Source organism: Pipistrellus kuhlii, unplaced genomic scaffold (genome assembly GCF_014108245.1).
Source record: "Pipistrellus kuhlii isolate mPipKuh1 unplaced genomic scaffold, mPipKuh1.p scaffold_m20_p_20, whole genome shotgun sequence".
In the NCBI taxonomy this organism is placed as follows: domain Eukaryota; kingdom Metazoa; phylum Chordata; class Mammalia; order Chiroptera; family Vespertilionidae; genus Pipistrellus; species Pipistrellus kuhlii.
In genome coordinates, this window is record NW_023425516.1 from 15,555,053 (window position 1) to 15,569,246 (window position 14,194).

At 42.5% G+C, this 14,194-nt stretch overlaps 1 protein-coding gene across 1 annotated transcript; it reads right to left on the bottom strand.

Annotated features, from left to right (window-relative positions):
- Positions 1–9,898: 9,898 nt before the first annotated feature.
- Positions 9,899–11,351, bottom strand: LOC118725477 (eukaryotic initiation factor 4A-I-like). Its single transcript, XM_045585362.1, has 3 exons — positions 10,964–11,351; positions 10,330–10,754; positions 9,899–10,012 (listed from the first exon to the last, which is right to left on the bottom strand). Exons 1-3 carry the CDS (start codon positions 11,331–11,333, stop codon positions 9,899–9,901), a joined length of 909 nt encoding a protein of 302 aa, XP_045441318.1. The 5' UTR covers positions 11,334–11,351.
- Between the last annotated feature and the right edge of the window lie 2,843 nt (positions 11,352–14,194).

The window sequence follows — 14,194 nt, forward strand, 5'->3', positions numbered from 1 at the left end:
CTACTGTCCAAGGCTTCAGGTTGGGGCCCCTCTGGCTGACTCAGAGGGCATCAAGGAGACAGCCCTTAGAGAAATCTTCCTGAGTTGAGTGTGGATGACATTCTTTATCCCCTGCCCCTAACCTTGTGAGAAAGGCCAAGAATGTCAGCTCATCTCTCCTGCCAACTCCAACTGAGCCGTGATTGATTAGCAATGTCTGCCGTGACGCTGGATCAGGGAATGGTGCACACATGCCATGTGCCATGTATTTTCCACTCCTCCTTTGTAGGTGTCCTCTGAGACGAGACAGAAAGCAAGTCCTAGGCAAGGACAATAGGAGAGAATTCAGAGGTTGCGACACACAATGGAGCAATTCCGTTTCCCCAGGAAAAGCCAGACAGAAACAGCTACTTTTGCCTTGTTCTCCTGGGTGACTTTAGACCGAGACACAGGAGCCGGAGGGATTAAGGAGAGTGTGTACTAATACCTCTGTATCCTGGCCAGGGACCAGGGCATTTTACAAAGAACAAAAATAGAAGGGTGAAATGGGAAAGACAAAGAGGGGTGGATTATGGAATCCGCTCTGGAATGAAGGTGTGAGGCCAACAAGGGCCTCTGAGGTGAGTCATGGTTTTACAAAGGGAACGGGCCCAGGGAAGGGAACGGTTCAGCCTGGTACAGTGCCCAGAGGCTGTGCTCAGGGCAATCGAGTGAATGTTAATATAAATGGAGAAAGCAAGGCTTACCTTAATTCTGAGCACAGAGCTGGGACCCCTGGATCAGTGTGAAATTCTTTGGGCTGCAATGACAGAAATCCATTAGTAGCTGCTTAAACCAATTGGAGTTTATTTTTCTCTCATAACCAGGAGTTTGGGAATAATAGGCAATCCAGGGGTTGTTCAGCAGCTGGACATGATCAGGGATTCTGGTGTTGTTACTGTGTTTCTATTGACTTCCTTCATGCTCCCAAAGTGGCATTCACAGATCCCAGTATCTTAGGGTTCTGGGGCAGGGCAGGGTAGTGTTTCTTTACACACACATCTACTTATTTTTACATTTATTTTTCATTTATGGTTGATATAAAATATTGTATTAGTGTCAGGTGTACAACATAATGATTAAACATTTATGTAATACCTTATGAAGTGCTCACCCCAATAAGCCTAGTACCCATTAGACCTCATATATTGTTATTGTTATACTAGAGGTCCAGTGCATGAAATCATGCATGAGTAGGGTCCTGAGGCCTGGCCAGTGATCAGGGATAATTGGGGCATACCGGCTGCCAGCTGGGGCCTCCCTTCCCTGGCTGCCTGCTGCTGGCCAGGGGTTCCTTCATTCTGTGCCGCCCACTGGTGGTTAGCACTCGTCATACTGAGCGATTGAACTCCTGGTCTCTTGGTCAAACTCCTAAGGGGACAATTTGCATATTGGGTTCATATATATATATATATATATATATATATATATATATATATATATTATTGACTGTATCCCTTATGTGTACTTTACATCCTGTGAGTATTTTATAACTGGAAATTTGTACTTCTTAATCACTTTCACCTTTTTCATTCATCCCCCAAACACCCTCCCTCTGGCAGCCATCAATTTGTTCTCCAATCTGTAGGTTTGTTTCCGTTCTGTTTGTTCAGTTATTTTGTGTTTTGGATTCCACATTTAAGCAAAATCATAAGGTACTTGTCTCTCTGTCTGACTTAATTCGCTTAGAATAATACCCTCCAGGTCTATTCATGTTGTTGCAAATAATAATATTTTATTCTTTTTATGGCTGAGAAATATTCCATTCTATATAAGTATCATATCTGCTTTAGCCATTCATTATCGATGAACACTTAAGTTGGCTCCATATCTTTGCTATTGTAAATAATGCTGCAGTGAAAATAGGGATGTGCATATCTTTCCGAGTTATTGTTTTGGATTTCTTTGGCTAGATATCCAGAAGTGAAATTGCTGGGTGTCATGGTAGCTTGCCTTTTTTTTTTTTTTTTTTTTTTTTAGCATATCGCCTTCTTACCAGGGGAAAAAATAGCTAGCTTTCCCAGAAGCCCCCAGAAGATTCTCCAAACATTTCATTGGCCAGAACAAAGTAAGGTGCCTGTGTCTAGATCCTTCTATGAGATCAAAGGCTTTTTAGCCAAATCCTGAACAGAGTTCTGTTAGCAAAAAAAAAAAAAAGGCAAATAGATTTGGGATAGGCAATGAATATTGTCTGTTCATTCCCACCTCCCTTTATATAGCTTAGGTAATATTTCCCAAAAATAAATAGTGGAATACAAAATATTCAGCAACAAAATGTTTCTATAGCCAGAGAGTGAGAGTTAAATAGGTTCTTAGTTTCAGAACTTCTCAGAGCCTTTAATAATAGCAATTAGCATTTATTGAGCACTGACTGCATGCCAGGCATGTTATCAATTGCTTTATCTCTATTATCTCACTAAATCTTTCTAATTACGCCAAGGGACAAGGAAGTGGGAACTAAAGAAGAGGGCAGAGCCAGGATTTGAACCAGGGTTGTGATTCTAGACCACTATGATACCATACTCCACGGAGCAAACTGAAATGGACACATTATTCTCTCTGGGGAGATGCTTGCCACGGTTGAAAGCCTGGAGACTAACTCTCTTTCTCCACACTGCCCCTGGCTACTGGGAGGAAAATCCAGATTTAAACACATCCTCATATGGACTTCCCAAAATTGAAGTCTACCCCCATTACTCTTCACAACACCCCACTTTTCTCTTTCAGAGCACTTACCACAGTTTTAAATTAGATATTTGAATGTATTTATGTGTCAAGCATCTGTCTCCCCTGCCAGAATATCAACGCCATGAAGGCTGAGACTTTTGCCTGTCTTTTTCTCTGCTGCAGCCCAGCACCTCCGACCATGCCTGACACACAGGAACCTGCTCAGTAAAAATGCTGAGTCAATGAACAACCTTGGCGTGGCCAATCCATTTCCACCCTCTGTAAGGGAGCCAGCACAAAAGGCTGGGTAAAAACTGAGTTTGAAATTCTCATTGTGTGGGGTGATAACAGATACCCAATACCTGAGAAATACCCTAGACCTGAACTGACCTCAGGGAAGCCAGAAGGTCCAACAAAGATTCCTGGAGAGTTGACTTTGAATTGCCACCATCTGATTTCCATCAGGGCCAGTCTTGGCCAAATTTCTCATCAGGAGAAACCCATCCACTGTGAGAGATGAATGCAGGGCCCCACTTTGTAGGGAGTGCGCCCCATTTCCTTCTCAGCCCCTCTTTCAGCCTGAAAAGGCCCCACGGATTTATCTGGTTGCCCCGAGGAAAACATGGAGGCTTCACTCCCACTCCCCTCCCTACTTTATTCCTTTCCAAATTCCTGGGTTTAATAGTATGAATTGTACCTGGGACAGCTGAATGCTGCAGTTCTTCAAACTTGCCAGGAGGGGGCGGTGCTACTTTAGGCCTCAACACAGCTGTCTTCTCGCTTGCAAATGAAGGAAGAAGAAATCTGAACAGGGAGAGGGGCATTTTTCCTGCCACCTGCCCCTCACTAGACTTGCCAGATCCATCTCATCAACATCACTTCGGAAAAAGAGAAAGGCGAGGATGGAAATCTTTGTAAAGGAAAACCATTTGCTTGTTTATATTCCATCCATCCATCCATCCATCCATCCATCCATCATCCATCCCTCAAATATTTATTGAACTTCTACTATATACTCCAAGCCCAGTTCTAGGTTCTGGGAATCAACAGGGAACAAAACAGACAAAAGTTCTTGCCTTCCTGGCGCTGAACTTCTGGCTGGGGGCCGCAATGGGGCCGAGGGATAGGACAGGTGGGGTGGAGAGGAAATGATAGATGATAAATATAATACATAAGTTACATAGTAGGCTAGAAGTTGGTAAGTTCTGTGAGACAAAGGAGGGACATACAGCATGAGAAGAGGGAGGAGAGAGAGGAGTGTGACGGCGATTTTAAGGAGAGTGGTGAGGGAAAGCTCCTGGAGAAATGACACTTGAGCAGAGACTTGAGAAAGTGGAGGATTTGGGGGGAATATTCCAGGCGGAGGGAGCTGCCGGTGCAAAGGCCCTGGTGAGGCTGAGCTGAAATGCTATTTTGCTTTAGTTTTTAAAAGTACAAAGTAATATCCACTCGTGGGAACATTAGATATTGAAAAAGAATAATATCACTTGTAATTCTTACCCAGAAAAAAACTGATGCATATTTCTGTGGTCTATTTTAAGCATACACATGTACAAAGACTCAAATATATGCAGTAAATATGTACACACAGATATATACAAGATATACGTATACATGTGCGTAACAAAATGGGGTCATTCCATATATATCTCTATAATCTGTATAATAGAACCAGAGGCCCAATGCACAATTCATGCAAGAGGAGGCCTCCCGTCCCCCGGCTGCCAGCACCAGCTTTCCTCTGCACCCAGGACCCAGGCTTCCCTTGTAGCCCCGGCTTCATCTAGAATAGGGGTGTCGAACTCAATCAGAGAAGGGGCCAAAATCTAAAATCCAGCCTAAATCGCGGGCTGAATGGTTTACTGAACAGTCATAAACTGTCATTGTGATGGAAACGCAGCGGAGTGCAGTGATGACAGCGCGGTGCGGGCCACATTGCAAGGCCTGGCGGGACAGATTTGGCCCCCGGGCCTTGTGTTTGACACATGTGATCTAGAAGGTCATCCAGAAGGACGTCCAGTCTAATTAGCATATTACACACTATTATTATTATTATTGTTATTATTTACATTCCAGGACTTATTTATTTATTTTACAATAAGAAATTTGTACCTTTTGACCACCTGTAACTATTCTTATCAAACTTAAAGTTATTTTCTTTTTTTAAAATTTATATATATATATATTTATTGTTTGAAGCATTACAAATAGTAGTATATATGTCTCCTTTTTCCCCCCCTTGACCTTCCTCCAGCCTCCCCTAAGCGCCCCCTCCTTCCCCCCCCCCCCCGCATATACCTTCACCTGCCCCCTCCCCCCCGTGTCTTGTATCCATTGGTTATGTTTATATTATAGATATAAAAGCCTAATATTCAAATTGTCCCTGTGGGAGTTCGACCAGGAGATCAGTTGCTAACTATGATGTGCGCTGACCATCAGGGGGTGGCGCAGAATGAAGGAAGGCCCTGGCCAGCAGCTGGAAGGCCCTGATGGGCCCTGACTGCTGGCCAAGCCTAGGGACCCAGATTTTGTGCACCGGGCCTCTAGTCTATATAATAAAAGCCCAAGTGACCTTTATGGCGGAAGCTGCCCCCTGGTGGTCAGTGCGCTCCCACTTGGGAGTGCTGCTCAGCCAGAAGTCGGGCTCACGGCTGGAGAGTGCAGTGGTGGAGGCAGGAGTCTCTCCCGCCTCCACGGCAGCACTAAGGAGCAACAAGCCAAGTGGTAAGGAGCAGCGTGCAGAGGGGAGGAGTGGGCGGTAAGGAGCGAAGGGCCCTGGAATGCAAGAGGGATGTCTGCCTGCCGGCGTAGGCTCGCTCCACCTTAGGGAGCAGGTGTAAGCCAGCAGGCAGGCATCCCCAGAGGGGTCCTGGGCTGCAAGAGGGCTCAGGCCAGGCGGAGGGACTTCCTTCCTTCCTCAATGCGCTAATTTTGTGCACGGGGCCTCTAGTAGTTTTATAAGCATTTGTTTGCTTACTAACATAACCAGAAGATCACTCCTTGTTAATAACTGTTGATCCACATCATTATAACAGCATTGAAATCCCATTGTATGGATGTCCCATATTTTATTCAACCATCGCCCCCTTTAATGGGCATTTCAACTGTTTCCCTTTTACCCCAATAGTAAATGGTGATGCAGGCACCGTTCTTGTAACATTTTTACATTGTCCAAGTACCCAGTTCTTTCCCTAGTGGGCGCTTCTGCAAGTGGAAATGCTGGGCCCAAGGTTGTGCACACTTTGGAAGCTATTTTATGTGAGAGCTGTGTGTTCCCTGAGAGTGCTTTTAGGAGGGCTTCAAGGGGACCCTTCGGGGGAAAAGGTTATGCTTCTTGGTACAAAATTGTCTTTCCTGAAGAGAAACAAATAGCCCACTGCTGGCTTGGTTCTAGGGGCTGGCCATATGGGTAATTTTCATTTTATTCTTTATGTGTTTCTATATTAAATATTTTATTTTGGGGCATGCATTGCTTTTTATATTACATTTTCTCACAAAATAAATGCATGCTTTTTATAAAAATCAAACACAAGAGAAGTATGTAAAGTATAATAGAAAGGGAAGATCTGCATCTCCCTAGAAGCTGCCACTGTCAGTTTGTGTGTCCAGCTTTTCCATATGGTCCAGCCCCGGTCCACATGTCTGATTTTATTGACACATCTCTCCCCTGTGCTCACTCTGCTCCAGCTACACTGGCCTTCTCACTGCTCCTTAAACACACCAAGCTCATTTGGCCTCAGGGCCTTTGCACCAACTGTTCCCACTGCCTGGAGCTTTTCTCCCAGGTCTTTACAAGGTTGGTTCTTTGTTATCTCTGTGTCGGCCCAGATGTTCCCTCCTAAGGGAGAGGTCTCCCCTGGCTGCTCCAGTATAGAAGTCCTCTTCTCACTTTCTTACATCACTTTACACTCTTCTTAATATTTATTGTAATCAGAGTAGATTCTGTTAATTTGCTTCTTTATGTTAGCTCTCTCCTATTAGATTAGAAGCTCTCTATAGACAAGCATTTTTGTCTGGCTTGTCTACTACCACTGTACAATGGCTGGTACATTGTAGGTGCTCAGTAAACATTTATGGATATTGTTGAATGAATGACACACATAAACATGCATATACTTAAAAAACCAAATAGAGAACTCTTACAACTCAACAACAAAATGACAGATAACCCAGTTTAAAACTGGGCAAAAGACCTGAAGAGACATTTCTCCAAAGAAGATCTACAAATGGTCAACAAGCACATGAAAAGATACCGAGCCTCACTAGTTGTTAGGGAAATGCAAATCAAAGCTATAATGAAATATCAGATCACACTTATTAGGATAAAAAAGAAGAAGCCAAATAAGTATAGGTGAGGATGTGGAGAAACTGAAAGCTTTGTATATTGCTGGTGGAAATAAAAAATGATACAGTTACTGTGGAAAAACAGTCTGGCAGTTTCTCAACAAGTTAAACATAGAATTATTATAAGACCCAACAATTCCAGTCCTAGACGTATACCCCAAAGAACTGAAAAGAGGTACTCTAACAAAATCTCATACACAAACATTCACAGCAGCACTATTCACAATAGCCAAAAGGTGAAAATAACCCACATGTCTATCAGTTGATAAGTGGGCAAACAAAATGTGCTATACACAGACAATGGGATATTATTCAGCCGTAAGACAGAATGAAATTCTGATATCTGTTACAGCATGAATGAGCCCTGAAAACATTACGCTAAGTGAAAAAAGCCAGACATAAAAGGTCACATATTGTATGGTCCCATTTCTAGGAAATATCCAGGATAAGTTATTCCACAGACTCAGAAAGCAGGTTAGTTGTCAGGGGGTGGAAGAAGTGGAATGGGGAGGGACTGTTTAATGGGAATGAGGTTTCCTGTTGGTTGAGGAGAATGTTTTGGAACTAGGTAGAAGTGATGGTTGCACAACATCCTGAATGTACTAAATGCAACTGAATAAAAGTAACCCCAAGATGGTTACTTTTATGTTTTGTGAATTTTACTTCACTAAGAAAAGAATACTGTCAAAACAATAATCAATCAATCAGTCAATCAAATTAAGATCATGCCACACATTTTAAAACAACCAAATGGGCTCGTTTAAAACATGTCTTCTGTTCTTGCTTTCATCACTTAACAATATCTAAGAGATAACTAAAGCAGCAATTTTCAGCCGGTGTGTCACAGCACACTGGTGTGCAGCAAGAATTTTTAAAACGTGCAATCCCTGTCTATTTAATCAGGAGCACTGACCTCTTTTCCCTTAGACTGACAAATAAAAAAATGACAATAGCCAACACAGCAATAGCCATTGATGTGAATGAATCAAAATTATACCTATTTGTTTGTCAGATCAGCATTTATGTACAAACTCCCTCTTAATGGACCACTAGGGTGATTCAAATTTTTTCCTGATGAAAAGCCATTTTCTATTGCTTTCCTGGTGTCTATCTGACTACTTCTTTGGAATTAATTCCTAGTAGTGCCGTTGTGGGATAATGGCACTTCTTAAAGAGATCTGATGCATAGAACCGAACTGCCTTCTCGAAAGATGCTCATTTACACACTTACCAGCTGTATATGATGTTACTCCACACCCTCACTAAAACTGCTTACTTGAGAGATGGAATATATTTCCAAAGTGCTTTTTAGCCATTTTTATTTCTCCTCCCTCTCTTCATCCTCATTCTTATATCACATTGCATGTTTTTGCCATTTTCCCATGTTAAAAAATCAAAACTGCTGAAACTAGTTTGGCCCAGTGAATAGAGCGTTGGCCTGCGGACTGATAGGTCCCAGGTTCGATTCTGGCCAAGGGCATGTACCTTGGTTGCAGGCACTTCCCCAGTAGGGGGTGTGCAGGAGGCAGCTGGTCGGTGTTTCTAGCTCTCTATCCCTCTCCCTTCCTCTCTGTAAAAGATCAATAATATATATATATATATATATATATATATATATATATATATATATATATATTTTTTTTTTTTTTTAACCAACAACTGACAATATTATTTTTGCAACTATATTGCAAATATTTTTTCAGTTTTTCTGTTTGTCTTTACCTTATTTCATTTTCATTGTGGTAAAATACATATATTATAAAATTTACTATTGTAACCATTTTTAAGCGTACAGGTCAGTGACATTGTAAGTACATTCACATAGTTATGCAACCATCGCCACCATCCATCCCAGAACTTTTCCAACTTCCCAAACTGGAACTTTGTGCCCTTTAAACACTAACTCCCCCTTTCTCCCTTCCCCGGCCCCTGTAACCTTTATTCTTTCTGTCTCTATAGACTTAACTGCTCTAGGAACCTCAGATAATACAATACTTGTCCTTTTCTGACTGGGTTATTTCACTTAGCATAATGCCTTCAAGGTTCACCCATGTTGTATCATGTGACAGAATTCCCTTCCTTTTTAATTCTGGATAATATTTCATTGTACAGAGATACCACATTCACCCATCAATGAACACTTGAGTTTTTTCCACCTTTTGGCCATTGTGAATAATGTCATGAACACGAGTGTGCAAATATGTCTGAGTCCCTACTTTCAGTTCTTTTGTGTATATTCCCAAAAGTAAGTGTCCTTAACTTTTAACTTTTTTATGACAGTTTTTCACATGCAGAAGTTTTATAATTTAAAGTATTTATCTATCTTTTCTTACTTTGTCTCTGGGATCATTTTTTTTTTTCAGTTTCCAAGTAATTTTATTCAGAATTTTGTTTCCTGAATCAATAAATACTATACAAAACAATGTAAAAATGGCTACTATTTTTTCTCCCCTGCTCCCCCCCACATGGGAACAATCCCCTGGGCCACCTAACTCAAGGGTTCTCCCTCCAGATTTGGTCCAGTAAATGAGGTTTAGTGACACAGCCCCCTTGAAGAATCATTTTCAGAGGAATTTGGCTGGAGCAGGGAGTCGGGTTTGGAGGTTGACTAGGTTAGGGAAGTGGATTAGTGTTTTGGGGAGAAGAGACGGCGCCTGGGGCATGAGCCTACCCCAAAGAAAAGGGTATCTAAATTGTTCACGGTTCCTTCTTTGCCTCAAAAAGTGACATTTATTCAAAGAGAAAAAAGAAAAGAAAAAAATTGACAAGATGTCCATCCCTTGGCTCCCTTCCCTTCCCCCTCCTGCTCCTCCTCAGCCTGCCAAGGACTGAGAACCCTGGCCGGGATGAGGTAGCAGGCCAGCCCCTCTCAGATGAGGTCAGCAACATTGAGGGGCATCTCCTCAATGGAGGTGTTGTAGAAGGTCTCGATGTCTCGAAGAGTCCTCTTGTCTTCTTCTGTCACCATGTTAATAGCCACACCCTTACGGCCAAAACATCCACCACGACCGATTCTGTGGATATAGTTTTCCCTGTTTGTGGGAAGGTCATAGTTGATGACTAGAGAAACCTGCTGCACATCAATGCCTCTGGCCAGCAGGTCAGTGGTGATCAATACCCTGCTCGAGCCAGAGCGGAACTCCCTCATGATCACATCTCATTCCTTTTGGTCCATATCCCCGTGCATGGCAGAGACAGTGAAGTCTCGGGCGTGCATCTTCTCAGGGAGCCAATCAACCTTTCTTCGGGTATTGATGAAAATGACTGCCTGGGTGATGGTGAGGATTTCGTATAAGTCACACAATGTGTCCAGCTTCCACTCCTCTCTCTCCACGTTGATGTATTGTAGAATTGGCAGATACCCTCCAGAGTCAACTCTTCCTTCTTGACAAGAATGCGAATGGGGTCCCTCATGAACTTCTTGGTCACCTCAAGCACATCAGAAGGCATTGTAGCTGACAGCAATACCACCTGGGTGTTGCTGTTGAGCTTTTGGAATATGTCGTAGATCTGGTCCTTGAACCCACGGCTTAACATTTCATCAGCTTCATCCAGTACAAACATCTTGATGTATTTGGGAGACAGGTATCTGCGATTAAGCATGTCAAACACAGGACCTGGGGTGCCCACGATGATATGGGGAGCTTCCATCTGTAGCTTGTGCACCTCTGCACATACGTTGGTACCCCCAATGCAGGCATGGCAGGAGGCACCCATGTAATCTCCTAAAGTAGGGGTGTCGAACTCAATCAGAGAAGGGGCCAAAATCTAAAATCCAGCCTAAATCGCGGGCCGAATGGTTTACTGAACAGTCATAAACTGTCATTGTGATGGAAACGCAGCGGAGTACAGTGATGACAGCGCGGTGCAGGCCACATTGCAAGGCCTGGCGGGACGGATTTGGCCCTCGGGCCTTGTGTTTGACACATGTGTCCTAAAGCCATGACTACTTTCTGTATCTGCTGCGCCAATTCTCTAGTAGGTGCCAGGACCAAGGCCTGAGTGGCCTTTAGGTCTAATTCAGTCTGTTGCAGAATCGAAATGGCAAAAGTGGCTGTTTTTCCTGTCCCAGATTGGGCTTGAGCGATCACATCATAACCCTTGATACAAGGAAGAATGGCTCGCTGCTGGATGGCAGAGGGCTTCTCAAAACCATAGGCGTAGATGCCACGGAGGAGGGACTCTGAGAGGTTCATGTCATCAAAGCTGTCAACGATCTCATTCCAGTTGCTCTCGATGACGCCCTCAGGCTCCATTCCGTCGGGGCCATTGTCTCTGGATCGGGGATCTTGACTCGCAGACATGATCCTTAGAAACTAGGTGGGATCATTTAAAAAAAAAAAAATGTTTTTATTGATTTCAGAGAGTGGAAGGAAGAGGGAGAGATAGAAACATCAATGATGAGAGAGAATCAATGATTGCCTGTTGTATGCCTCCTATTGGGGGATCGAGCCTGCAACCCAGGCATGTGCCGTGACCCAGAATCAACTATGACCTCCTGGTTCATAGGTCTATCCTCAACCACTGAGTCACACAGGCCAGGCTCTGGGGTCATTTCTATGTTATTTAAAAATATCTCTGGATAAGGGCTCTATTCAAACCTCCCCATAACTTAATGGCTTGAAAAACAGTTATCACTTATTTTGCTCATGAATCAGCCATGTGTACACAGTGGGGCAAGTTTGTCTCTGCTCCATGGGGCCTCTGCTGAGGCAGCTCAACTGGTGGGGGGAAGATCCACTAAGACTCACCTGGCTTGGTGCTAACCTGGCTTTATAGTTTTATTTTTTTTACATTTAGGTCTATAAGCCATTTTAAGCTAATTTTTGTATATGGGGCAAGGTATAGGATGTCTGCCGTCACCATTTCTGATTAACCCCTGTAGTAGAGGTTATGTCTACTTTGATAAGGCACGGTAAAGAAATAAAAGGCATTCATATTAGAAAAGAATGAGTAAAATTTGCAGATGACTTGATCATCTACTTAGAAAACTTACATAACCTACAAAAATGCTACTAGAATTAGTGAGTTTAGCAAAGTTGCAGGATACAAGATGTTTATACAAAAGCCAAGTGTATTTCTACATAGAGGCAGTGAACAATTGGAAGCTTTTTTAAACAGGGCCATTTACAGTAGATCAAACATGGGAAATATTTAGCAGTAAGTCTGACAAAAGATGCAGACTAAAAACTACAAAGCTGAGAAAAATTAAAGAAGACCCAAAAAGAGAGGTCTGTTGTTCATGGGTCAGAAGACTCAATATTGTTGAGTTTTCGATTCTTCTCAAGTTGAACTATAGATTTGATGCAATACTAATCAAAATCCCAGGAGGCTTCGTATAGCAATTGACAAGCTGATTCTAACATTCATATGGAAATGCAAAGGGCTTGGAACAGTGAAGACAATGTTGAAAAATAATAAAGTTGGAGAACTAACACGACATGATTTCAAGATATTGTAAAACTACAGTATTCAAGACAGTGTGTTCTTGGTGCAAAGATCAATGAAATAGAACAGAGTCCAGAAATAGATCCAAGCATAAATGGACAACCGATTTTCAACAAAGGTGCAAAGGCAATTCAATGCAGGACAGATAGTGACTTGCCCATTCTAAATTGGGTTGTTTGTTTTTATAATAAAATTGGATTTCTTTTTCAAATTGTGTTTTGAGAGTTTTTATCTACTTATCCTGGATACAAATCCTTCATAAGATACGTGTTTTGCAAATGTTTTCTTCAGGATGTAGCTTCTTGGTTTTTCATTTTCCTAACAATGTCTTTGAAAGAGGAGAAGTTTTCAGTGTTTTTAAATATATATTTATTGATTTCAGAGAGGAACAGAGAGGGAGAGAGAGACAGAAACATCAATGATGAGGGAGAACCATTGATTGGCTGCCTCCTACATGCCCTCTACTGGGGATCAAGCCTGAAACCCAGGCATGTGCCTTGACCAGGAATGGAACCATGACCTCCTGGTTCATAGGTCGATGCTCAACCACTGAACCACACTGGCTGGGCAGAAGTCTTCAATTTTGATGAAGTCCCATGTCTCATTTTTTCTTTACTATTTGGTTTTGTGTCCTCTATAAGAAATCTTTGCTTAACTCCAGTCACAAAGATTTTCTCTGAAGTCATCTGGAAGTTGTATAGTTTTAGGTTTTACATTTAGATTTGTGACCCATTTCAAATTAATTTTTGTTTAGAGGGTTAGCTAAAGGTTGATGTTGTATTTGTTTCTGTCTTATATATGGATGTCCAGTTGTTCTAGCATGACTTGTTGAAAAAGACTATCCTTTGAATTTTGGAAGAAAATCATTTGACCATATATGAGTGGGTCTATTTCTGGGCTCTTTATTCTGTTCCAAAAAACATATGCTTGGGCCCCCTAAACTCCTCACTCTAGGGAAGTCTGTCTCTCCAAGTTCCAGAGGGAAGGTGCTGTGCCCCCCATCAGTCCCTGTGGCCTCCTGGGGCAGCTAAAAGCCCTCATCTTACAGGGCTCTGCCCCGGGCTCTCTATTCCTTCCACGTGGTGAGTGTGATGACAGCTGTCAAGAGGGGTCAGGCATTTGAGGTGGGAAGCTTTCCAGACCAAAGAGGGGATTAGAGTTTGCTGCTGCAATTGCCAGGGCTTCCCCTGGGCTGACTTCTCTCAGAATCATTGTCTCTGAGATTCATGCTTCCTCTTAAGGACCATTTGAGTTACATAGTGTGTGTCTAGCCCTTTAAGAGGCATCAGAGCATCAGGTCACATACCTCTGGCATCTTATCTCTCTTCCAGTCACAGCCAAGCTGCCTGCAGCCAGGGACAAATGCCATCTCATCTCAATCTAAACACTTTTAGTGAGCACCTACTGTGCTAGGCATCGGGCATTATCTCAAACATCAGGCAATATCCCAGCAAACTAATCATTAGAGTTTCCTTTCACAGTTTTTGGAAGTTCCATCTGTACTGTTTTTGTCCTAATATTTTTCTTTAAATCGGCTCCCTTTTTATTTGAAAAGGAACTTTAGGTCACTGCCGTCAATAGAAAACAAGTATCACTTGCCAAAAGCAGATAGTAACCTTAAAAATAAAAACATAACCGTTAAAATAAAAAACCCTTAATCTTTGTCCAACTTAGAATCACCTTTAGTACCCCCCAGTGATGTATATAGCCAGGATGA